The sequence below is a fragment of the Maylandia zebra genome, linkage group LG19 (assembly GCF_041146795.1).
Source record: "Maylandia zebra isolate NMK-2024a linkage group LG19, Mzebra_GT3a, whole genome shotgun sequence".
Classification (NCBI taxonomy): Eukaryota; Metazoa; Chordata; class Actinopteri; order Cichliformes; family Cichlidae; genus Maylandia; species Maylandia zebra.
Window position 1 is genome coordinate 7,664,143 of NC_135185.1, and position 26,572 is coordinate 7,690,714.

The 26,572-nt window shown below is 40.2% G+C and overlaps 1 protein-coding gene across 2 annotated transcripts in view; it reads left to right on the forward strand.

Annotated features, from left to right (window-relative positions):
• The window catches only part of atrn (attractin), a 136,418-nt gene that overhangs the window by 88,826 nt on the left and 21,020 nt on the right, over nt 1-26,572 (forward strand). Inside the window, exon 27 of one of the 2 annotated variants that reach the window (XM_004554785.3) lies at nt 25,294-25,401. In XM_004554785.3, the coding sequence (XP_004554842.1) occupies nt 25,294-25,401 (108 nt within the window). Of the gene's footprint in view, nt 1-16,346; nt 22,365-25,293; nt 25,402-26,572 lie in introns of those variants that run through there. The other variant, XM_004554786.6, reaches the window with a different exon arrangement.

Here is a 26,572-nt window from a genome sequence, read left to right on the forward strand (position 1 = left end):
CCATATTCCTTTTCGACGTTGGTTGTGTCAGATGATGCCCACAGGTCAGTTTTACCTCGTTTTTTGTGTGCTGTAGCAGAATAAGCAGAGATGGTCATCGTGGTAATGCTTTTAATTAATCTGTTAATGAAACTGCAGTAATGTGAAAATGCATAGTTGAAATATCAATTATAAATATAAAATATTTATTTATAGATATAATAAAAGATCGACTTTTTTTGTAACGAGTCGTGACTTGTGATTCAATACATGCAGGTTTTATGTAACGAAAGAAACTAATGTTGAAAATCTCTCCCCATTCACTCAGAGTACTTTAATACATGTCAGATGACTGTCTGGTAATGTCACAAACATGACCTGTGGAAGAACTTTGGTTTTTGTCTTTATGTAAGAATCTCAGTGTATCACGTCTCCTTTGTACTTCATCATCTGAATACATTTACAAACCTTGAGCAACAGTTATAAAAGCGCTCCCTTAATTTTGAACAGTGACAAGCTTTTAACTTTTTTTTTAACTCGTCCATAACTCTGAAAGAGCCATATGATGATGATGTAATGCCAGTCATCTATTCATGATAGGTTAACTGGATAAATTATGCCCATTATACAGTACACATTTTTATTAAATGCCAGGTATTCTTGTTATTAATAATTGTTCTTTTCTATTCATCTATATTAGCGGTTAATCTCATTTTTTTTTAAAACCACAGTTAAATAAACCTATTACAGATATTTTACCAATCAGTAGTTAATGGAAGATGGTAAACACTATACAGTTAACTCATTATATAAGCAAAGCAAAAAAAAAAGTTGCAATTTTAGTTGCAATCTGAGCAAATGAAGCTCGGTCCTAGTGCTAGTTGTGAAGTCACATTTTGGTAAAATGCTGTGAGATGATACCCCGAGTATCATCTCACCCGAGTCATACATTCTTCTGTGAAGAATCTGCAGGAAAGACGAGCCAATTTATAAAGATAGTAGTTGTTGCCAGGCAGAATCACAAATTTAGCAATGACATCACTGGCTCAGCAGCCTTTTTATAAACCACTGTGGGGGAAAATCCCCCCCCAAAACATTAGTTATATAGTGAGCTCTTCCTAGCACAGATGTCAAGCACAGATGTCAACTGAATTAGGATTGGGAAATGCTCAACAGGTTTGGGATCTAATACCCTCCTCTCTACAAAACCACTCAGAATAGTAAGGATAGAAATGTCATTATTATTTATTTATTTAAATTAAAAATGTTTGGACATGTTCTGTTCACTCGTGGAGTTTATTTTCTGCTGCTCATACACATACTCACCATCTCCTAAATTCTTGCCACTTATCTTCATCTAGTGTTCATAAGGAGTATCGTATAAACAAACCAAAGATGGCAAATTTCCATCAAATGTGACTTAATCTAGCAGCACAGGCAACCTGCTTTCACGCATGCTCATGTTCCATGTGAACACAGCGTGACACACAATTCACGCAAACAGAAAGCTAATCATGTTTTTCCACGAGGTCGACTGTCTCCGTTACAGCCGTTCGCTTCCTTGACATCGAGACCGTTCTGTTCTTTTCAGCACTGTCCCTCAAGGCTTGGCTTTCACATTTATCCTTGATTCCTCCATGTTACTTGGTGCTTGCATCAGCTGTACAGTGACACACATTTGCATCTAATTATGCCCACGTTCACCCCACTTAGGCCCGACGCAGTGGAAAGTGGTGGCCGTTGCATTTTATGTGGTCATTGCAGGGTCAGAGGAGTTTAAGCCGATGGCCTCGAGTCCTTTTATTCCCCACCGCTGGCTGCTTGTCATTTGACTTTAAGGAGTTTAAGCTCATTGTGCTGTCACAGGCATTGTAAGTCGCTCGGGATAACAGTGTTAGTGCGAGCCCTATAATGCAAATGTCACTGAGACTTTTTTCCCTTTCTTTTTAAAGATGTGGCTGTTGGCACAGGGATTGAAATCAGCTTTTTTAGAATGACATGTTGAGTGAAACTGACTTTGAAACGTTACATTTATTCTTAAAAATGTGTTTGTTAAGAAGATTTTTATTAACCCCATCCAAAAACTTTAATAAAAAATGTATATTAGGAGATATTAATAGAGGTTATATATATATAAAGGGAACATTTTAGCAGAAACAGAGTATTTCTTTTTATTCTTTAGCATGACAAACTATAATCTCGCAGTTCTCCAAAATTCAACTTTTTCATTTGGAAGGCATCCAGGTGTTAATTTGGTGCCAGGAGTATTAATGACTCGAGGACTGTGTCTGAAGTTGCTGTTATTGTAGGCGTAGGCTAACACCTGCTAAGAATGTCGGTTCCACCTGTTGGTCACTGCGTGTGGCTTGTTTGTGCACGTTTCAAAGTATTGCGATGGATTTTGTTCCTCATGTGTGTCTGCACCCTGCAGCTGTTTGCATACATGTGCGTGCTTGCGGTGTGTGGTCTGTAGTGTCTGAATCTAAATCAAAGCCTTCCTTTGAGACCTGACAGTTCCTTTGAAGGAACCTGGAGCTGCCAGATGGCATTAGATGGACCCCACCACAGCTGGTACCATAGCGGGCTCTGGCATTTTAGTCAGAATAAGCAGTGCTTGAGCAACGTTGTTAATGCAAGTTGATTATTCCTGTGGTAACGTTTTAGCAACAGCAGGACTTAAATGGCTGTAGTTCTAAATTGATTCTCACTTTTATCTTTTTGCGCTATGTCTATATTTACTGTCCTAAAGTTAATCGAAGTGACTAAAATGAGAGTTACAGTTTTCTCTTTTGAGCGGCCAACAATTACAGCGTCACAGACAGGTTTCGAGCACAGCTTACGCAGGCCTGTGACAGACACAAATGATTAAAGTTGTTCCTTCTCTTTTTTTTTTCTATTCTTTTAGCAAGCTGGCTAATTAAAGCGAAAATCCAGCAAGCAGATCTATTGAAAGGGTAATATATCATGATGCAAAATACTGTAATAATGGTGCCACTTTCCCCTTCTTTGCCTAAGGACAGAATATCTAATTTCGCTAGATTGTAGCAGAGATTTTAGGCCAGAATGGGAGGGCTGAAAGACAGAATTTTCTGCACCTGGCTGCGTGAGAGTTGAGTCATATGTTCAGAGATGGAGCCCCTTTTGAATGACATTGTAATGCATAGAGTGAGCCTTTGATGTTCATTGTCAGTTTTCCCAGTATTCTCTTTTTCACCATCACTGGGATCTCATACAGTTACATTCCCCTGGAGATCCTCCTCCTCCACTGTAGCTTCCCAAAAATATCCTCCCGATGACAAAGTGTGAATTTATCCAACATCCACTGTCGCACTTACTCAGATATATATCACATATAACTTGACATATATTAGACGCGTATTACACCCTGAGGTATTGACAGAAATGCAGAATGTGATAATGTCCCTGATCATTTGTGCTGTGTTCCACATTTACATTACGCAAGACGCAGGCTGCCTGCAGGAAGAAGGCAGGGAGGGAGCAGAAATGGGATAAATGTCTCTTAGATACCTTCACATATTTATTATCAGCCATTAAGCTGCCCTCCCACTACTACCTCCTCTCAACTATGAAAAAGCAAAAAAGGATGTCAGTCAAGGCGTCGAGGCTCAGGCCCCATCATAAAATGAACCGCAGCTGCGAAATAGGCTACAACGTTTAAACCTAATATTTTAGCATCAAAGGTTTACCTAACTCAGGTTAAACATAAACATATTTTCTTGCTTGAAATGGCCACGGTTTCCCTCATCTCTTTGATGATTCGGTGAGTGGGAAAGTACGCCGTCCACACATGAAAGTCTATTTTTTTAAAAAGCAGATCAGAGATGAGGTCTGAGACCTTAACCAGAGGTGACGATGTGAAAAAGCTATGATCTCTTATGTAAGACCTTTCACTCGTTTTATTGAAGGATATTACCTGTGAGTTGACATGTGAAAAAGCAACAAATGTGGCATTCAAAATGTACAAGAAAGGTTCAAAACTGTGTGCATAAAGTTTCAGGCGTTCAGAGTTTTTGCTTCACATCAAAAGTTTTACCTGAGATACCCAAGAGTGTAGCAGGCTATAATTTTTGCACACCTGTATAGAATTTGACCTTGGGCTTCAGGTAATTACATCCTACAACATTTATGTAAATTTTCATGCAATGATGGCTGTGAGCTAAAGAGTATTTCTAAAGTTTAAATACCTAGCTTAGGTTTAAGCGCCTGTAGTCATCTTAAGCACTTTTATAGTAATGTTCAGAAAACTCTAACGGGATTTGTCAGATTTGTTCCTGATTCCTCTCACACAGTATGTCACGTTTTCACTGAAGCAGTACAAAATTAGGTTAATTTAAAATGAACTGCTGGCAGATAAGACAAGAAAAGTGTGAAGTATAAATAGTTTCAGATTCATTCCTAAACCCTTTCCTTACCTGTCTAACCTAACATGTGCATAGTTCCCCACCTGACATATTTGCACACTATTAAAGTCTGAAGCACGGCTCGCGCGGGACCTTTCCTTGCCATCTCATGCCAGGCGTGAGGATGAAGAGCCGGCAATAAGGTTGTTAAATGGTTCCCTGGCTGCCTCCTTATGGTTGTGCCCTTAGTCACAGCAAACTGCTGACCCACATTTTTGGGTGGGTGACTTTTTCCACTGGGCCCCCTCGTTTTGCCCTGTCCTCTCCTCTCCGGTCCGCCCCCGTCCATTCCAAACTCTGTTGATGGAGAGAACGGTGACCTTTTACAGACGCCTTCGCTGACTCTGTCTGAAGCTTTCAGCAATCCCTGCGCTTGTGCTGCTTCATGTACTTCAACGTGAGCACACTTGTGTACTCTCTTTCACTTTGTCTTCAGAATTGTGCATGAATACACAAACACACACACTCACCCACACACAGACTTGCAGTATAATCTAACAGAGAGGGACATTTAAGAGGTTAAGGCCACGTAGCACGTTGAATATCAGCAGTCACCCTGCTACTGTACAAACAAAGGACCTCAGAATGTATTAAAAATCCATAAAACCGCTCTATGCAGTGGTCGCTCAGGAAGAAAAATCGTTCGTTCATACTTGCTGCAAAGGTAATATATAGGGAGCTTAACAACAAAACACTACTATAGTGGCTACTTTTAATTACATCGTAGTTGTCACACGGTTTAAAGATTACACATCAGTGTTGGCTAAATAAATACGGGCATTCATCACTGTCATTAAAACCATATTAAACTCTATGTAACTTCCCAAAGTACCGAGTAGGAATGCTTTGGATGAAGGAATGAAATCCCAGATATTGCAGTTGTCATTTTTCTTTCAGTGCACTGCATGATTGTGTTTTGTTGTACATGTACCGCAGTGCAGGCTAACAATGAAATACCAACATTATTCCTTAAGAAATATGCATAAAATCTATTCTATTTCTTTGCAGTAAACTAAGGCGGCTTTCTGCATTTTCATGATATAGAACTAGGTTTCTGAACCCAGTCCTGCACATCAAGCAGAACACAAAGGTGTGTGTTGGCAGTTAAGTCTGTAATGAAACTCAGTCTAGTGTACAACATCATCAGGAAGTTTGTAAATTGCATCTCCATAATCAGTCATGCAGTCATTGTTAGAAGCTTTCAAAACAACTCGTTGTTATACATGCGCGGCCACACAAGCCCACAGTCTCAGACACTCACCACCTTCGCTCCACTCTCACCGACTCCTGCGTTGACTCGTACACGCCGGCCTCGCGTGCGAAAAAAGGTCTGCAGCAGATGGTTCGGTGTGAAAGCGCAGTAGATTGGGAGAGATTGGCACACGTATCATTTGAATAGGCAGAAACCTGGAATACAATGAAGATATCAAGGAGCCACGTAGGCTCCACACATCGGTTTTGTTTCCAGAATCATCTGTAATGATAAATCGGATCCTCTCCGCTAGCATGGCAGCTCCCACACATACACACCCAGGCCCAGAAGCAGATGGCTAGATGTGAATGCGGTTCACACATGAGCAAGGAAGAAAGGAAAAAACAATCTTTCCACCTTTACCTTGCAGCTGTTACCCCCTTACAAAGCACTTCCCGATGATGCTCTGTAATATATTATAATTTTAGAATCATGGGAATGCACTGTAGCTTGGAGCCTCTTCGCTTCTGCACGCCAGGAGCAGTCCGCAACGCGATCCAGAGAGTATCTGTGCGCGTCCCCTGACGGTGCTTTAATACACAGAGCTTCAACTTAATGTGCCACATGTTTGCATCCAATAATTAGTGTGTAATAAATGAAGACCAAGCTAATAAAACTTAATTATGTACTCTTACACTGTCCACATTACATATGCAGTCTCTGCTGAGGAGAAGCATACAAGTCAGCCATGTAGTTGTAATGTTGGAAAGCAATCAGAAATATCAAAAATATCTTTAAAAACATGAAGTCTGCATTAGAATTTTGCAACTGTGATAAATATTTATTGATTTAAAAATCCAATTTTCTGATATTCACATTTGTTATTTGAAGTTATGTACATGTTTAAGCTCTTTTCCCAGATAATCTAGTTGTTTGTGTTGTTCCAAACACGTGCGTTACCCCCACAGAAGTTAGAAGTGCAACTCTGCAACGCCAACGTCAACATGAGCGGGCATTCTTGTTTATCTTGCTAATTTTTCATTTGTCCGTCGCTATTATTCACTGCTAATGCTGACAGACTGGAAATTATCGCTGTGTTTGAGTGTTTAATATCTGCTCTTTTTGGGACCTTCACAGCACACTGGTTGTGCACAAAGTCATATTTTTTCTCTAAAAAAAAATACAGTTTATTTTATAAATTCTGCATTCCTTTTATGAAGCATTGTTGTTCTATTAATCTTAATAGGTGCGTTTTGTATGTGCGAAACTAAATGCATGAATTTGTTAGTGATGTTTTGCACAGTTTGATAATGAATCATCAGGCATTTGGAAAACATGTTTTCTTTCATTTTTGGCAGGAAATTAGCTCCATAAATATTACTTTTCTGTGTGTTGCTCATATTTGTTCCAAGAAACTTGAATCAATCTGTCAAAGTTATGGGTTCACATTTTGTTTGGGGCGCATGAAGTCCTGTTTTGCTTATGCTGAGCAGGAGATTATTGAGACACCCTGGGCTACCTGCTCTCAGTAATTGTGCTCAGCTCATTATTGTTTTGTGGCACCTGTGCAAAAGGTTAGCGGTTTAAGGTGAACAGCCTCTTATCTTGTTCCGCTTCAGCAAGAATATTCATTTCTAATGCCGATGTTGGTGTTTATTATTAAAGTGAAGGCTTTCTCTCATTGAAAACTGAGCTGAAATCTGTTGAATAAGATGCGGCATCTGTACATCTGGTTTATCATTTTGAGATATAGCCAGGCTACAGGCCACCAGCTACATCGCAGTTTATTATAATATAAAAACAGGTCTGTGGTGAGAATTTTGGAATGAAATGTAAACGCTCCCAAGTTGTAAAAAGATGTTTTTCTGTTGCTGGCAGTGTTTAGCTGGAGTTTGATCCAGCTAAACATTATTAGTGCAGGACTAACATAGCCTGGGGACAAGCAGAGATGATTAATAATCAGCTCAGCTGTTTTTATCATCAGCCCAGACATTCAGTAAAAATGGAGCAATTTCAGTTCAACTTGGATGAAAACTTTAAAATCCAGCAAACTTGCATCTGTTAACCACAGCACATCCACAGCTCAACATCTGTATCACTCCTGTAATCCACTGACTTGGTCAATAATGTTTAAAGTGTTTAATTAGCCCGATCAGTAGTTTAACTGGTGGAACCTCCAGTACAGATCACCTGCAGTGCTTTGGAAAAGATCCACTGGTAATGTTAAACCAACAAAGACTTTTCAGTTTGTAATTTGGATTCCTCTCTTCATGTGGCAGTAACTGAAATTAAAAGCAGAGGGTTTGGGAACCAAATTATGACAGAGATAAAGGAGAATGGACAAAAAGAAGTCAAGTGAAATGACTTTATTTATTATTTCGGCTTGAACGTGTTTTTATTGTCATGCTGGTCCCCAGCTACTACCTGCTCACTATGGTGCTAACTGGTATTTTATAGGTAATGAAATTCATTTCAGATTAAAGCATTAGGCCACTCCAAAGGCTGATGGAGTGAATAGTGGCTGACCTGAGCAGCTCTTTGCAAATGCAGCTTTGCAGTGTAAACTTGACCACCTGAACTTTTTTGTCAGTGGCAGGTTGAAGATTAAAGATTTCTGCTCAGGTAGCTTAGTGTAGAATCATTTCTGTGTAATTTGTGGAGACTCCAAACAGCATAAGCTTTGTGACTTAAACAATAAAGGAGCGAAAGGCCTCCATGTCAATCACTGTGTTCTTGATGAAAGAAAGTCTGTTACGTTGTTTGAACACAGAGGTAGATTAGTATTACTTTTGTGTACCCTTGAAAATGGATTCAACCATGCCTGCTCTCAGTAAGAATAATTGTGCCCTTGAAGGCAGACTTTTGAGGCCATGGTCATTGTTATGGCTCTGTGGTAGAGTGAAATACTCTGGGATTGTGCTCCAGAAGTGTATCTCAGCTTTAGGAAATACAGAGGGCATTCATACGACTACTGTAACAATCCTTTGGGTTAAAAATGTCCCTCTCCCCCTTTATTTCCTTGCTTTTTGGTGTGCACACGAGGAAAAAATTGTCTCTCCTCATGCTACTTCCTCCTGTCTCTGAAAAAACAGAAACACATGTAGTGTGAACAGCTGACATCATAGCAGATTGCCACGTGATTCTCCGGGGAGAGTGTCGTGCTCCTGAAACATTAAGGATTGCGTAGGTGATAAATCTACTTTAGTTTAATAGCTCTTTCTGTTGTAAGAGTATTTGTCTCCTCACCGTTGACTACCAACAGAATGAAACAAAAGAAATAAAAGGCTTGATTTCCCTTCTTTTCCTTTATGTAGCAAGCATAGCCTTGTGAAGACAAAGAAGCCAAAGTTTCACCTTTTCCCTTTTTTACAGAATGAAAGCTCATTTCAGCATTGACAGAATTGTGTTGTTTGTCTCGGCTAGTGTTGTCTCGCGTTGTTTGTCTCAGCTGTCAGGGGTGTCCGGTTATCTCACCTTCCAGCAGTTCAGCTGTGGCCAAATCCTTGCCGGACAAGTTCAGAGAGGGAGAAGGCATCGCCTTGTCTCACTCTCTGCAGAATGCTATTAAGGGGGGGAAACCTGTTCAGTCCTCCCCGCTCCTGCAGTCTGCATCCCTGCTGGAGGTGGGGAGATGGATTGCTCAAGGTGACCCCAACTGGCACACTGTCTGCTCAGCCCGACTGCTCTCATGCCACCATTCTTCACACTTACTCATTCTCTTCTTTCGTCTCGCACGTTGCCAGTACCCCAGGCGGCATTCTTCAGAGCTGCCTCTAGCAGCTTCTTAGCTGAGATCCCCCACCCCCGAACCACGTTTTCCCTCTCTGCTGCCGTGCAGCCTTGTTTCTTCATGAGCAGATGATGTAAAAGTCCCAGACTAGTCTCCTAATGGGTTAAAGCTGTAATACTGAGTTATGTTAATTACAGTCATTTACCAGCAAATACGAAAATGTCTCCAGACATAACTCATGGAAACATGGACATGGAAACTCTGGAAACTGCTTTTTGAAAAGCAGCGCTGTTCTAGGTTTGTGAGACAGCATAAACATTTAACATCAAAAGGAATTAGGTTATGATAAATAGCATCATACTATAACAAATGCTGCATATGCATGTATATATGTCCTGTACCCAATCTCCTCTTTAACGGGTGGGTTTTTGACTGAAACTCTGCACAAACATTATTACACATACAACTTTTAGCATCCATGTGTCCTTTTTTTACCCCAAACATTTGTTATAAATCCTAATACTTTCAATTTGCCTACATAGATATATATTATGTTCATTCATACCCCTGCAAATACCATCTAATGTTCTCCACTTGTTTGTTTCACATCTCACATTCAAGGCTCGCTGCCCATACGTAACTGAACAGTGTTGTTTGATTCACCTCTAAATATGGAATAACGGTTCAGAGAAAGCACTGCAGACCTGCCCCTGATAATCTAATCAGAAGACTAACTTGAAACTACTGATAATGAATTTTATACCATACAAGTTATAAACTCTTCACAGAAACAAGTTTGGATCCAACTGCCTGCAGCATGTTTAAAATAAAACGATAGGAAACCAATGTTATTTTTATGGACCTCAAGTAGTAAACTGTTAAAAACATATGCTGTATGTAATGGCTGGCCTGAGCCACTGAGACGTCATTGGATGGTTTCATTGCCTTCAATCTGTCTTTTTGCTTTTATCAGCTTTCCCCTCCCTTATTTAAACCAGGTATGACCATATTTGAATGTGACTGTAGAGGTGGAGACTTTTAAGCTAATGCTAGCTTGGTTGATTAAAAAGGCACTTATATAAATTACTTTGATTTTTAACCCTCTATATCCCAATAGAATTTGATTACAATGCTCCAGTTTCCCAAGAATTTCATAATAGAGGAGAAATCCATTAAATACTTTGAAAGTATTGATATGTAAATCACAAGTTAGCTTAAAGCTAGCTTAATCTGTATATGATAGACTTTCATCACCTCTTTCTCTTTTTCATTCGTCTCCTCTCGTGCTTATTTATTCCACAGTTACTTATTGTTAACAGATCAGACACGCGACCCTTCTGTCTCTGAAAAGCTGACAATGAGCCAATAATAGCAACGCCCGCAGCTAGTTCTAAGCTAACGTCATGTCAGCTAGCATAATTACCAGAGTCGGATCCACTTACCGCTAACAGCAGCTAAATCAGCAGCTCTTACTGACACAGACATTTAGGTTTTCCTCAGTAACTGACCTCCGTATCGTGTCAGCAGTCCATTGCGGGTGAAATGGAGAGAGCCCGTCCATGGTTGTTATAGGGTACTTAAAATGCATTAAAATACTAATTTTAATCTTACAGTTTTACGGGGGGTTTCATCTCCAAAGATAGTTATCTAAAATTTTACTCCTTTTGGGATTTTCTATGCGGAACTGTTTCTTCACAAAGATGTAAAATAAAAATGATTTCTCTTCTATGTTTGACACAAGAGTCTATGCAGATTGACTCGCTTTCAGAGCCAACCGCTGACCATTTGATGAACTACAGGTCTCTGCACCTTTTTTCTCATTCTCTCAATTTTCCAGTCTCAGAGAGTGCTTCTTGGCACATACTTCATAACGTTTTCAACAAGTAATTGACATTATTTTGACTGCACATTATGATGCAGCGAACCGGGGGCAAGCGGACATGTAAGAAAAATCTGTTGTGTGAGTACTGAGGCAGCAACATCAACTGTGCTCTTCCTTAAAGCACTGCAAGGCCTCTGTAGATTAACTAGAGAGATGCTTTAAGATTCTTTGAGAGATGTCTTCCATCTCCTTTTCTCTCCTGAGGTCAATGTTCGCTGCACCACCGCACAGAACAAAAGGCCTACTTCAGAGGTGATCAATCCTGAAGTGAGAGGTGGAGAGAAAGATGAGGGTGAGAGAGGGTAAGGATGAGTCACAGTCACTCAAAGAGGATTATGAGAATATTTAGGAAAACGTACATCCCGCTTAAAGGAAAGGTCTCGTTAATGGGTATCCTCCACATAGTCAATCTAAGACTTTCTTTGCACTTGACAGGATGCGGATTCATCAAAATGTGATGAAAAAGAATCAAGAGCAGAGCTGCAGCGCTGGCAGCAAGCTATCTCTGCAACAGTGTTAGAAGACTCCTGCTTTAGCTGTCCGTGCCAACTCCAGAGCAAATATTAGCTTTGGTTTTTAAAAGGAAAATCACTAGCATGCAAATGATAGACTGTGTGTGCAGAAGTGAAAGAGTACTAATAATACATTTGTGTGTTTGTACAAGTCCTGCATGAGTCCGGGGGCATATTCTGCATTCGTGAACAGATACCGTTTGTTTCTACAGTGTTCGGGTGCAAGCGAATGAATACCAGATCAGTGTGTGTGGGTTGGCTGAATTGTATTTCAGCAGTGTATTCTGTGTCAGTGCAGATTTTGCCCTCGTCTCATTTTCATTTTCTGCGTATGTAGGAAATCTGACTGTTCGTGTGAACACGAGGCTTTTTTGTCTGTCAGTGTTCCCGAGACACTTCTAAATCCTCCTAATCTTAATTCTGCAGAGATGGTGCGTATAATTAGAGTTTGGATCAGTGCCAGTGTCTTATTGCTCACAATATACAGGCTGTCTTAGCATCTCAACCCTACTACACTGTGGTTGACCCCCATTTGATCTAATAACATCTAGCACCCCCTCCCACCCCTCAGCCATCCATCATGGCACTGGTACAAGCCCAGAACCTCTGTCAAAGCGCCACTCCTACACTTTTTAAATTCTGTTTCATCTTATTACAGACTGTCTTTGCTTTCTTTACTTTTATCTGGTTCTTCCTCCTGCATCTGTCTCAGCTCCTCCATCTTTGTGCAGTCTTTGTTTTAACCTCCAAGGCACCTCGGTTTACTCTAGTCATCCTAAAGTCAGCAACTTTAATACGTACTGTGGATTCTGAAGTAAGGATGTTCATTAAACAGAGAGCTGTGCGTCACCTCGGATGCTCTCCCCCTCTACAGCACATCTTTGCACAGAGCTTGCTGCATCTGTATTAAGGTATAATTTCCTAACATGACACGTCCTGTTTCTATATTGGGAAATCTCTGCTCACCTGTTTCCTGTCTATGCCACTATTCCCGTTCTCTCCCTGAAAGTCACTTCTGCGCACCGACTGCTTCCCCTGTCCCTTCAGTGCATTGTTGTGTGCGCCATAGCTGTCAGATGATGTGATGTAGTGAAGCTAATCAGATTGCTTTTTCCAGCCATATGGTGTTTTGGTTTGCTTTTAGTCATGTGTTAGGCTATTATTGTGTTGTTCATTTATATTGGTTGTTTTTATTTATGTCTGCTCAAAGTACTTTGTCCTCTGAGCTGAAAGTGCTACAAATAAAATGATTTCATTTCCCTGGCAATTTAGCCTTGTGCAGTACAGCATTTCGACATTATAATACTATATTTTCTTTTAAGATGCTTTAATTGCTTATGCTGACCACAGACGCTGGCCTCTCATAGGTTAAATATTAGCTGCGATTAAACATTTGCTTACATTTGAACGAGACCTGTTATAATCTGGCCAATTAGCTGCTATGTTTGTTCCCATTTAGTGCCAGCCAAGTTGTAAAGAGATTGGCCAGAGAAAACAAGTCGTGCTGATTTAAATGGTGTACTTGGCTTTATTGATTTGGTTGTTTACTGGTCAAATCTAATATGTAAAAAGAACAGAGGCATGCTGGAGCTGGGCCCGTTGTTACTCAGCCACCTTGATATACTATATTCCCAGAACTGCCAATCCTCTGCTTATACACAGATCAAAAAATATTTTGAACCACACCACTGACAACGATTTGATACAAAAATGTCACATTTGGATTCATCGCTGAGTAAGGCCTGTTGCCACTGATTTTCAGTCCAGTTCTTGTTTAATTCTCAGTGTTTCCCTTCATTAAGAATGGCTTCTTGACAGCTAACGTTCCACTGAGACCACTTCTGTGGAGGCTTTAGTAAACAGTAGATGGATTAGGACCACAGTTCATTTGCTGTGCATTGTTTTTGTTTTAGGTCTGCTACTTCTTTTGTCCCCTAGCAGTATGGTTTCCTCAAATTTTTAGAAGGAGACGCTGCACACCACGTTCAGATAATAATTGTCAACAAATAGCTCTTTGGAAAACACCTTGCTGATTTGTATGCGTTTTCGTCGTTAGGAAGAAAATACCTAAAAAAATTGGTTCATTGCTAAGCTGTCAGTTGCATCTAGATACGGTGCTGGTTCAAACCTCGAGCTAGGTGCATTTTATATTTGAACAATTCATAGGTCAGTATTCCTCTGAAAATGGTCAGGTACAAGGACGGAAGGGAAAATGAGTGAAAAAGTAGCCAGTGTCCAGGGGGGGGATTACAAGAAAGTTTAGCTCGTTGGACGGAAAATAAAAAAATGTTGTGTGGCTCAGGACTTCTGCGCGTGACTGTATGCATTTTGATAGGTAAACTTGGCTTAGAGCTTTTTTTATTGCAGACTTGTATCAAATGCTGCCCCCCTTCATTGCAGTAGTCAGTGTTTTGCAGTTTAACAAATTTTTGTGATTTTGGTCCGGTTTCAGCACCTCACCATGAGAGTTCACATGAGCTGTTTCGAACAGATCTGGTGTGTGTGTGGTTCCTTTATCGATTGGTTAAATGCTCTTTCAGTGAATCTCAGCCCTTTGATTCTTTTGAAGGTTTCCAATGCTTCCGTCTGTTCAGTTTCCTTTTCTCTTTTATTTATTTATAATCTGAAAGGCTGTTCCTTTTTGATGGTGCACGCTGTATGAAGCAGTGCAGTTTTTAACAGTATACCAAGCAAACACTAACTTAGGATTATTTGAATGCGATGGACAAAGAGGAGAAGAACATAGAGTGGGAGGCCAGGAGTGAGGAACAAGGAAGAGTTGGGTAGCAGGAAAAAGGAAAGAGAGAAAGATGTAGAGAGGGATCAAAGCCTTCTCCCATGTCAGTATTCACAGCGTGCATCTTCTCCCCCCCCCCCCTCACCACCGGAGAGATGGAACGATGAAGCGAGAGAGAGAAGCAGCAAGTAGCTAACATTCCTGCGTTGCTAAAGAAATCCCCCTGCCCGCTTCCTACTTTCCTTCCTCCCTCCTCTTCTTCCCTCTCCCTCCCCTCCCCCGCATGCCGCTCACTGCAGTTTTCCTTCAGTGATTCCGAAGGATGATTGAGAACTCTCTCTGTATCTGCGTTTTTTCTTCTTCTTCTTCTTTTTTTAAACAGACGCATCAATAAATAAACGGTTTGGTGTAGTGCTCTAAGATGTGCGGCATGTGTACTGTATGTGCATCTGTGATTGTACACAGTGTGTGTGCCTGTGTGTACGTTCTCTGCACTCGAGCGATCTAACACTCCATCCCCTCCATCTCTTCCCAGGGGCAAACACTTTGTACACCTTTGTCTTTCACCTCACTTCACCTCCCTCCTCCTCTACGTTCACTTCACTTCTGCTTCACCAACAGGCTTAAAAATTTATTTTTAGTCTAATTTCCCTCTTTCTATTCCTCTCCCGCATCCTCCTTTTATTTTTTTTCCTATTGCCCCCTCCCTCCCATATATGCATGCTCTGCTGACGCACTCAATCTCTTTGGCACAGTACTGCTCACTTTGAAAATGCTCAAACACAATTCCCTCAGATAGTTTCCGCACGCCCGTGTGTGTGTGTGTGATCGAGCAAATACAAGCGTTTCTGAATTGACAGTTTTGTTCCAGAGATGCAATTACCATCTTTTAACAATATTGGTCAGCCAACAGATTATTTTAAAAACTTCTCACTATTTGCATGCGAACAATTGTTCAAGTGTCTGTTCAGTGTGAAAAGGGTTTTGCTCACTGGAATCCAAATGCAATTATAGCCCATTTCATTGGTTTCCCTTAGCTTTAAGAAGTGTTTGTCTTTTCAATTCATTAGCCTGCTAATTTAGTCTTTTAGTTCACTCTCATGCCTCTTATTAGTGGTGCTTCTTGCTGTAGCAGGTAGTTAGCTTTCAGAAAAAGAAAAAAACATCCACAAGATATTACAAGAGGAGTACAGAGAAGGAAACAAACCTGGTAACTAGAGAGTGGGGTTAGTGGGAGCACCTAAAAAGCCACACATCTCATCAAAAGAAGGCTAAAAGAAAGCGAATATTGGACATAAATTCCCTCACTGGATAGAATCATGGATAGAAACGGAAGGTAAAGTAACTACAGTACTATGGAAAAATCTATACTTTGCTTTCAAGACGCCAGACTCTTGTAGTCTTGAGCAATAGGTCTTTCTGAAAGTCTTTCAGAGCTTTGCTGCTAACAGCTTTTTGCAAAATCATATACATCATTCCCATTTCTTTTGCTGATTCTATGGAAAATGCCAAAGATAATGTAGTTTGAGAGGGATAATATAATATAGTACTTTTTAAATTTGGCATGATGTGCAAATAATGGGGAAACAGGACCTGTGGGGGGACAAAAGAAGTGGTAGGCCAAAAACTTTCTACAGCAGATGAAAAATACATGAAAGCCATATCCTTAAGAAATAGGAAAAGATCTGACGCAGGACCAATTTCTCATCAGAAATTGTTTTTGGAAGGGTGGCTGTCAAGAAGCCATTTGTAATGAAGGGAAACAGGGGGAAAAGGCTGAGGTATACCAAATAAGACGAAAAATATTATGAAAATCAATGAAAGCAAGTCTCATGGAGTGGGGAATCTAGGTTTGAATCTTTTGTTTCTAATCATAATTGTTAATTGTTGCAGTTGCCTGGACCTCAACTTTATTGAGGGAGTGTGGGATCGTCTTGACAGTGAATGGAACAAATGACAGCCAACATCCAAGGAGGAGCTTTGAATGTCGTTCAAGAAGCCTGGAGAACTACTCTATTACTGAAGACTACTTAAAGAATTTATAAACACAGCTCAACACGGCCTGAAAGAGTTCAGGCTGTGTTGAGAATAAAAGTGGTCATGAGAAATGTTGGTTTTCAAGCTTGTTAGAATTATACAGAATATATTTTTTGCTTTCTCGCTGCAAGCATTTACCATTTACTAGATTTTGGCTGGAAAATACTCACTTCTGAGTTAATGTTGTACCCTGCTTTGTCCTACTAACTTACAAGAAATCTAACCAATAACTGTTTAGTTATTGCACCTTTCTTAGTAAATGATTAGTAATAACTGACATGCATCTTGTAAACTGAATTGTTGGTGACCAGCTGATGAATAATTGTTTCAGTACTTGCAGGTTTGACACTCATCCTAGTGCCTGTTGCTTTACTCAGTTGTCCCTTTGGAATGAAATTCCCTCTGTGTGCTTGAGATAATTCATTTGCAGCTGAGAAAATACGCACACATACATGACTGGTCATGTGCACGTATCTCCAACCTGTCTGCATCCATGCTTGTGCGTGCCCACCTCTGTGCACTCATCCTATAACTAGGTTTATATATGCATAGTTTTCTCTTCCATAGTCAGATATTACTCCCATCCACCCACACACACACACACACACACACACACACACACACACACACACACACACACACACACACACACACTAACTGCCCTGCAGAAAACCAAGAGCCAATTTAAGAAGTAAGCGACTTGCACTGTAACTCCTCTGGCGTCTGGTTATCTTTGGAGTGCTGAGTGTTTGCTGTACAGCGGCTTCCTACTCGCAGCACATAATAAGATTTCAGCAAATTATATCTTCTATAGGACTCCTTCCTGGATGGGTATTCTGCATATTCTGCTTTCTGCTTAACCTGATTATAGGTTAGAGAGGGGGGCATGGGACAAAAAAACAATAAAAAAAACCCCAACAAAAAAATGGGGAAACTCTTCAGAGGTCAGAGAAAATAGATTTAGGTGGAGGATCAAAATGAATAATTTTTTAAAAATGTATCAAATGTAATTAGATTTAGTTTTATTTATATAGCTCCAAATCCCAACAATAGTTGCTTAATAGTTACTTATATTGTAATAACTTAAATAGAGAGCCTAATCGAGAGAAATCTCCTAGCTATGAGCAAACACATAGCAACAGTGGGAAGGAAAAACATTTTACCAAGAAGAATCCTCCGGCAGAACCAGGCTAAGGGAGCAGTGGAAGATGACACAAAAGACACGATTTGGAAGAACAAAATTATGCCAATAGTCCATTAAGGGTCTGTATAAAATGACAGTACTACTTTTTGGTCATCATTTGAGCTCGGTGACAGTAATGAAGTTATAAAACCACAATTCTTGCAGCTCACAGATCAAGTCTTTGTTAGTCATTAGCAAAACAAGTGCAAATACAAAGCAAAGTAGTGAAGACTGAATATTACTTTCATCATGTCAAAACATAATTGAAGCTCGTTCATTTAAAAGATAAAAAAACAAACCCCTGAATATTTCAGATGATGAATTGGTGAATACTTTTGTTTTGACAAAAACTGGTCATACAAACTGCCCTCTTAAACACTAACTAAGCTTTAATAGTCTATAGGATAATTTTTTTAAATTCTATTTTCCAACAAATGTGTTTTAAATCTGAACTGATTAAACTTGTAGAAGTCTGATTGTCCTTGAACACGAGCCTTTTGTCCCTGCTGTCATTCTCAAATTTAGATAAAAATCCTTTGACTTGCAGCAGCTCATTGCTCAGTAGTAAAGGCCATAAATTGTGCAAAGTTCCCAGGGGTAAAATTGAAAATTCTAATTGTGAATATAATAATAAAACCACATAATTTGAGGTAAATGTGAATTTTTAAACAAAGGTTACCTGCATCTTAAACGTGAGACCAGGGTGTTTGCAGGTAGGTTGAGGGAGGTGGACTGAATAAAGTTTGTTTACCGCAACATTCAGATGCTCCTCCATCTGCTTTTTATCCAGTAAATCAATTCTGCTGCTTTGTGCTGTTCAAGGTGTGCTGTGCTTATGAAAAAGGATGTTGTCTGCATGCAGATTCTCACTTTCTCTGCATGCTGTTTACTACGCAGATCCAGACTATGATGTTGCTGCCTGGTTCAGCCAGTTGCATTAGTATAAGATAAGATAAGATAAGATAGAACTTTATTAATCCCTCGGGTGGGTTCCTCTGGGAAATTCGACTTCCAAAAAAGCACAGCAACGACCGAAGTTACAGTTACAGAATTGTTATATATATATATATATATATATATATATATATATATATATATATATATATATATATACATACACACACACACACACACACACACACACACACACACACACACACACACACACACATATATATATATATATAAATACAGAGACAAATATAAATAAAATATACAAAGGGGATAAATAGAATAAATAGGAATAAAAAATAAAAATACAAGTGAATTGCACATTTCAAGTATTGAGTCTATTGCACTGTTGACTATTTACAAAAAGTATTGCACAAGGTATTGTACAGTGAGGTGAAGAGGCACTACAGCTTAGTTGTTCCCCCCTCCTTTGTCCTCCTGTTTCCCCTCCCTCTCCCCTCCAGAGAGGAGTTAAGGAGTATGAATGATGTTGATTCAGAATGCAGAACTACTTTAAGTGTGAGAGCAGGGGGGTATTACATTTAACTTGGCCATGTTTGATTAGCTTTAAGTAGTTGATGCACAATCATTAGCCACTCTCTTAGGCACACCTTGCTAGTACCATGCTAGAACCCTTTTGCCTTCAGAACTCGCTTCATGCTTCATGGCACAGATTCAACAAATTGCTGGGAACATTCCTCAGAGATTTTGGTCCATATTCACATGATGGCATCATATATTTACTGCAGATTTGTCAGCTGCACATCCATGATTCGCCATACCCTGAAGGTGTTCTTCGCTGACACAATCTGCTTCAAGGTTTCTCTTGTGCATTCAGGGATGCTGGTCTGCATAACTCTGTTATATTCAGTGGTTATTTGAGTTACTGCTGCCTTCTTATCAGCTTTAAGCAGTCTGACCATTCTCCCTTGACTTCTTGTATCAACAAGGCATTTTCACTGCCGCTCACTCTACAAACCCTAAAGATGGTGGTGTGGGGAAAATCCCAGTAGATCAGCACTTTCTGAAATATTTGGAGCGGCCTGTGTTGCACCAACAACCACGCCACGTTCAAAGTCACTTTTATCATCTTTCTTCCTTGTTCTGATGCCCGATTTGAACTTGAGCAGGTCGTCTTAACCATGTCTACAGTATATGCCTAAATGTTGTGAGTCAATGCCGTGTGACTGGTTTATTAGACATTTGCATTAACAAGAACAAATAAAGTGGCCAGTGAGTGTACAGTATGGCTGCAACTAACAATTATTGTGATAGTTGACTGATCAATGATACGAGGGTATTGCAGTTACATGAATATGACACTGTGGAGCCCACACAGTGTTCAGGGGACTGTTTTTCATTTTTATTTCACACACAGAAATGTTACTTTGTGGTTTGGCAACAAGGTCTTTTCCAGGCAGTCAGCTTTGCAGCTGCACACTCCAAGCGCTCTCATCTCAGGTCACTAAAAGGAAGGAGACCTCGTTAGCACAATCATCTCCACCTGCCCCATCAGCCTGCACTGGCCTTGAGCCTGCTGCAGAGCCAGAGACCACACCCTTGTCACAGACATTTCAACTCATTTTTATAGTAAACATCATCGATTATGGCAGCCCTAGTGTATAATATAATTGATTTTTTTTTCTATTTGTGGAGTTTGCAGAGGTTTGTTAAAACAAGGAGCTCTGGTTTCTCCCACCATTGACAGAACACTGTTGGATAATGCTTTCTATGTTAGCCAGAAGACACTCTCACTAATCTCAAGAACAACAATCGCAAAACAAAAAGAAAAAACACACGCGCACACACTCTAAATTAAATGGCTAATTGGCACACAGTTGGTTCTGTTAACAATAATACATGGTTATCATGAGGGGAAATATAGTGTCATTCACTCCTTAATGGGCTGTCTCTCATTGGTTTAGGTAATTTTTTCCATCGCTCACTGATTTGTCGCCAATAATGGGATCACATTCTCTTCAATTCATTCTAATTAAACCTAAAATGTTCCCATTTCAAAGACAAAGTTTCTAGCTGGACTTGTGCAGCTGTCAGGAAATACCTCTAAATATTACCTGCACTTCAGAAGGCATCGTGTAAAGAAGCTGTGTGACCCTCGCTCATCCCGAAACTCTGTCACAACGAGCAGATGAGAGGACAAAATTGGTGCAACCGTCAAAATGCGTCCCCATCCGTCCATTTTCAGAACCGCCTATCCAGTTCGGCGTTGCGGGGGGCGGAGCCTATCACAACTCTCAGCCTACCTGTTACCTACCTTTAATTTTTTATTCCTGTTACAGTTTGACAGCAGGTTACAAGAGCCATGCCATTATTGTGATCAGCCACATTAAAAACACTTGCCTAATATTGTGTACATGAATTAATGATTGTTTTTTGCAAAAAAAAGGACGCGAGAAAACAGAAGTGAATCTGCCTGTCACTGCTCATAATGTGCACAGGCATGTGCACCTGTAACACGCCTAAACACGCGTGGTGAAATGTGAAAAATTCTGCACCTCTCCGCACGTTGCGTCGACACGGACCCCGCCATTCATCACACCCACAAAGGCTACATATTTTGGCTCTCAGATGTTTCACACAGCGGGGTATCTAATCATGACAAATCGCGACTCAGCACAATGAGTTGCTGGTTTGTGTTCTCATTTGTTCTTGGGCTGTGGCTGCTGCAGTGGCAGTGAAGAGTGGGAAAACTAAGACTGGGCACATCAGATGCTTAAGCCTGTTCTTTTTATTTGTGTTCATGGTAACGAGGCAACTATCTGCTTTTGTGTTTGTATTCATGCATACTTTATGGGCGTCAGTCTGCGATCATACGGCACACCATTTCTATTTATAGGATCTTCTTGCAGTTTAGCTTGTCATGATTGATTTGGTTTCTGGTTTCTTTTTGTTAGAGCTGCCAGCTTTTTATAAACCCCCCTCCTCGATGCAGTACCTCCTCCATAAAATGTCCTTTTATTACCGCCTTTTGTTAAGCAGTTTAATGTTTTTACTAATTTGCTAATATGCAAACTTCCTGTTGCCAGAACTATTTTTAAGTTCTCTTAACAAAGCTGTTTGATAACTCGTATGATAAACGAGCTGCGCCAACACTGTCGATTCATAAAACGTGAATGACCGTGTGGGCAGTTGGGAAATGTGAGGGGAAAAAAAGGAAAACGATGAGTCATTCATGAAGGCAGGATCCAGGTAACTGTTAGGTTGTGTCTATCAGATGAGATTAAACCGTCTGCAGTCATTTCACAGAGTACTTCTGAAAAAGCACATGTTCTCACCATATGGTGTGTGTGTTTGCACTCATGTGTGTTACATATTAAACTGATTTTTTTTTAATACATACCAGCTAATTTTTTTTATGACAAACTAAACATTTGTAAAACCTGTTATAATAATACAAAATGACAAGAATTTTCTTGTCAAAAACAGACTTATGAACTCTGGAAAAAAACAAAGATGAGGAAATTGCACTTTTTTTTTCTTCTTTGATGCATTTCTTAAGACTTGTCACAATCGTGTAACCTTTCTGTTCATTCGTCAGCTGCTCCCTGACTGACTGTAAATGTTACATGAGAAAGATATATTACGGAGGTGTGTCTTTTTAATATAAAGTTAGGGGTAGGCGACGGTTTGAAATGGTCTTTTTCATAAATATTTGAAACCCTGGCTCTGTAAAGTGTTAATAAAGGAGAAAATCTACTTGCTAGTTTTTGTAAAGCTCACTTATTAGCATCTTGTCTTGTTTTTTGTGTTGCGTATAATAACTGTGGAAAGTGGAAATAGGACAGGTTATGGTTTATGGGGGGATTAATTGCTACAGTATTTCCAGGCTGCAAGTCACAGCTTCCTACTTTCTTTCTGCTCGTCTTCAATTGAGAAGCTACCTGTGATAAGACGGATACAGGAAAATAGACAGTAAAACACGAGCTGTGGGGTAGGTGATGGGTTGAGAAACTCAACATGACAGAATCAGTGGAGCTCTTTCTTTAGGTAACTGATTCCTGGCTAGAGCTAAAAAATTAAGTAGAGAGTAGGACATTGTTAGTCTCATTTATTAAATGGCAAGAATGCTAATATTTCTAAAACTTTTTACCATTTTAAGATAAAACCATTACCTTATAAGATGCAGCTCCATCCCAGCTCCTCCTAGCCCAGCTGTTACAGCAGAGGAGATTTGGATATGGGCACGCATCCACAGACGCATACGAGAATTTAATGAGCTGGCTTGCGCCACAAAGAGAATCCAGGACGTTATATTTAGAGCCCGTTTTTCTTCATTTGGCTTTACTATACAAAGAAAAAGAGACTTTCCCTCAAGCAATTTCTGTATCCCGTGTTAAGAATATCATTATAAGGCGTCGCATTTAGGGAGAAAACGCTAACAATGCCAATAACGAGAATCGACATCCTCAGAGAGGATGAAAACACTCGGCATATTAATTGAAAGCTGTTGAGGGGTTCACAGAAGGATCAGCATCCTCCTGTCACACCAGCGCCATGTGTGATTTCTACTCTGTGTGCGCTTTCTAGTTGAATCTCAGTCCTGCCCTTTACTTGCACCTTTTGTTTTTTTTTTTGACAAGAGCCCACTGTAATGAGACAGAAGCCTAACTTCTAACTCCACACACACAAAGCTATGTTGTAGGTGTTTGACTTATTATATCCTGTATATAACAAATACATTTCAAACAAATGTTTTTTTTATCATTATTAATATTATTTTGCCTCATTTCTGCCGATGTTGTTCCTGCTCTTATGACAGCTACAGGTGTTTTTCTTTCACTGGTTTTGCTGCCTGGGTTCAGGTCCCGGTTCCTTGACAGTCGAGGCCGTTTGTTTCTGCACTCGTAGCGCTTTGGCTGCTTTGACAGTCGAAGACATGGGTGCATCACCTTGTTTACTGTTGTCTCTTGCTTTCCTCAACCTCTTGATCTGTATCTCTCCTTGCTTTGACCTACCTTTCTGCTGCTCACAGTCTGCATCTTTTGCACCGCTACACTTCCCATCTTTCACCTTCCCTATTTCCTCTTATTGCAATCCTCCTTATTTCCTTGTCTGCTCTCATTCTTTAGCTTCTGTTTCTTGTCCTTTTTCTCCTCCTATTCCTCATAATCACCTCCCTCCTCCTTTCCCTTTGGCCAAGGTCCATGCTATAAATCAGAAGAAAATGAGCCTGTTCCTCTGTTTTGCAGTGGAGGAAAGTTACTGAAAAAGTTCCTCAACTGCACTTTTAAGGTATTCTACTTGTCAGTGATGGCTACCATCATACAATTTGTGCTTCTGACAGCTATACAGGGAAATTTAGAAATGCTTTTCACTACCTGCAGTATTCTGCAGGTTTTACGTATAAATTATACTGAAGGATAACAAAGCTTGTTAGAAACCTTCTAATCGGGCAAACTTTACAAATAGTTTAGGCTACAGGCTTCTTGCCTCATTAAATACATTATATGTCAGTTTAAAGATTTTATAAAATCTGCCTTTGGGTTGAAAAGTTCTTAATATTAAAAGTCATTGATCAAACCAGCCTGCGGGTCTGGGTAATAAATTCTTTCCATACTTAAGGATCCACTGATTTAACATTTATTTTTAAATTTAAACATTTATTTACAAATGAATCGATGGATGCAACTCTGATTAAACACAGAATCACGCTGGACAAAAGTTCAGGCCATCCACCAGGCAGCAGGCAATTACAGTTAGAAACCAGATGGTGCAATAGTGATGCATTTAAAAGAGGCAGGTATTTCTCTCAAAGTCAGTCTTGTTCTTGTATTTGTGTGTGATTGATTAATGTGTCTCCCTGCCTGCTTAATGTTGAAATAAGCTTCTCGGATATTCGTCACATGAACTTTAAAACCTGATTCAGTGTCTGCTGTCACAGACATGTCAGCATTAAGGTGGATGTCACAGTCAAAGGTTTAATCCACACTATCTGCCAAATTCAAAGGTGTCACACTCACAGGTGGATGTTCATGAGATAAATGGAGATCAGTCAAACACGCATTGATTGATTTGCAGGACTGTAGGATGGATTACCAGGATTCAATTCAATTCAATTTGTATAGCGCCAAATCACAACAACAGTGGCCTCAATGATTTAACGTAAAGTCATTGTGCTAACCTTTATTTCACTGCATGGAAGAAAATGAGTACCTCTGTACTGGTTAAATTCAGCTCCATAGTGAAATACTCACAGCTTGGTGAGCAGTGCTAGGGTTAGCTGTTATTTGTTACTGTCGTACATATGTTTCACCACAGTGTTTAGATTGACAGTTTCCAATTTTGTGTTGTTGGTGGCGTGGCTACAATTTGCTCACTGAACAAAACACACGAACCACTGTTCGAAAAGATCCCCCGAGTGTGAAATCAAACTTCACACAACTAAAGAATACACACAGAGACGTACACAGATCGTGGCTGTACAACCAAGTGGATACAAATTAAATTAATGGCGGTCAAAGTGGACTTCTCACTCTTTTACTTCAGTGAACGATCTAAATGTTTTCTGCTAGCTGGGTTGTGTGTGTGAAAAGTCATTTTTAAAAATAAAAAAAGCCCACCTCCTGATGGGCAGTTGTCTGGAGAATGGACAGTAGATGGTATTTATCTGTCACTGACCTTCGCATTACTCTCCTTCCTTTTTCTTAGCAACTGCTGAGGGAGATGCAGCAGATGGCCAGCCGGCCTTTTGCCACCATCAACGTCGCCTTGGAGACTGAGGAGGAGCCGCCTGACCTCATAGGAGGAAACGTCAAGGTTAGCGCAACCTTTTCCTTAAAGCAATCAACACAGAACCCCAGAGATCTACTTCTCTTGTCTGGGTTGACGGTTACCGCAGGCAGGAAAGTTCCATCTATGTTTGCCCGTGTCACTCATCTGCCCTCAAGTGGGAGCTCAGTCTTGTGTCTTTTGGCTGCTTTTTTGATTATGCTCAGGGAGAGATGTACTGCACGTCATCTGCTTTACGTCAATGTTGGCTCTGAAGAATGTTTTTTTTAAGGAGATCTCATTAGTTTTCAGCAAGCCAAGAAGGCCAAATTGAGCTCTCTTATGAAGAAGAGTTTGAAGTGCATTACAGGTCTAGTACATCTAATGAGGGTCAATGCAGTGTGCATTTGCCGGGACAGTGCGAGGGTTGGATGATGTTGAATGTGGGCTGCCAATGAGTAACACAGCACATTATACCAGTTATTTCCAGGTTATGTGGGTAGCCTGTGAATTCTAATGGAAATGAATTGAGTTAACCCAGGAGTTAAATACATGCAGACAAGAATACGGTTCTGCTGATTAAGACAGTACTTACCTCCCACATTGAGATATTCTTCATTTGATTAAAAAAAATTGACACCTTCTCACGCAAAGTGTTTGCAGACATGAAGATAATGAAACAATTAGGGGGTAACAATAAAATCATAATCTTCATCTTAGAAAACACACTTGTTTTAGTGCATCAGTGTGTTTGATGGACAAGCAGAAAATAAAGGTAGCAAGTTTACTCGTTCATATTTGGAGTGCAGCATAAAAACTGGTAAAGATTTCATTCGGGAACTACCTTAAAGGCAGTTTTGAGTACTCTGGCAAGTGACTGCACAGCCGTTTTTTTGCACATGCATGCACTTCAGCCGTGACAGATACCGTCCATTTCAGTTTGATCATCGCTCAGTGGACTTCGGTATAGCGACTTCGGTAGCTCTGTTGCACAGTCTGCGCGATGTGAGATTGCACCAATTTGTGCCTATATGAGACCATTGGTAATGATTCAGTGTTTTTACTGTTACCAAAGGGTTGCATCCTGCTACTTGCACACTCTCAAATAACTCAAAGGGCATATTTCCACTAGTGAGATTCCCGCTGATGCAGACCATCTCCTGTTGCGTGCTACATGTGGGAACCGAATACTTCAGACAGAGTCGTGACTTGATTATCC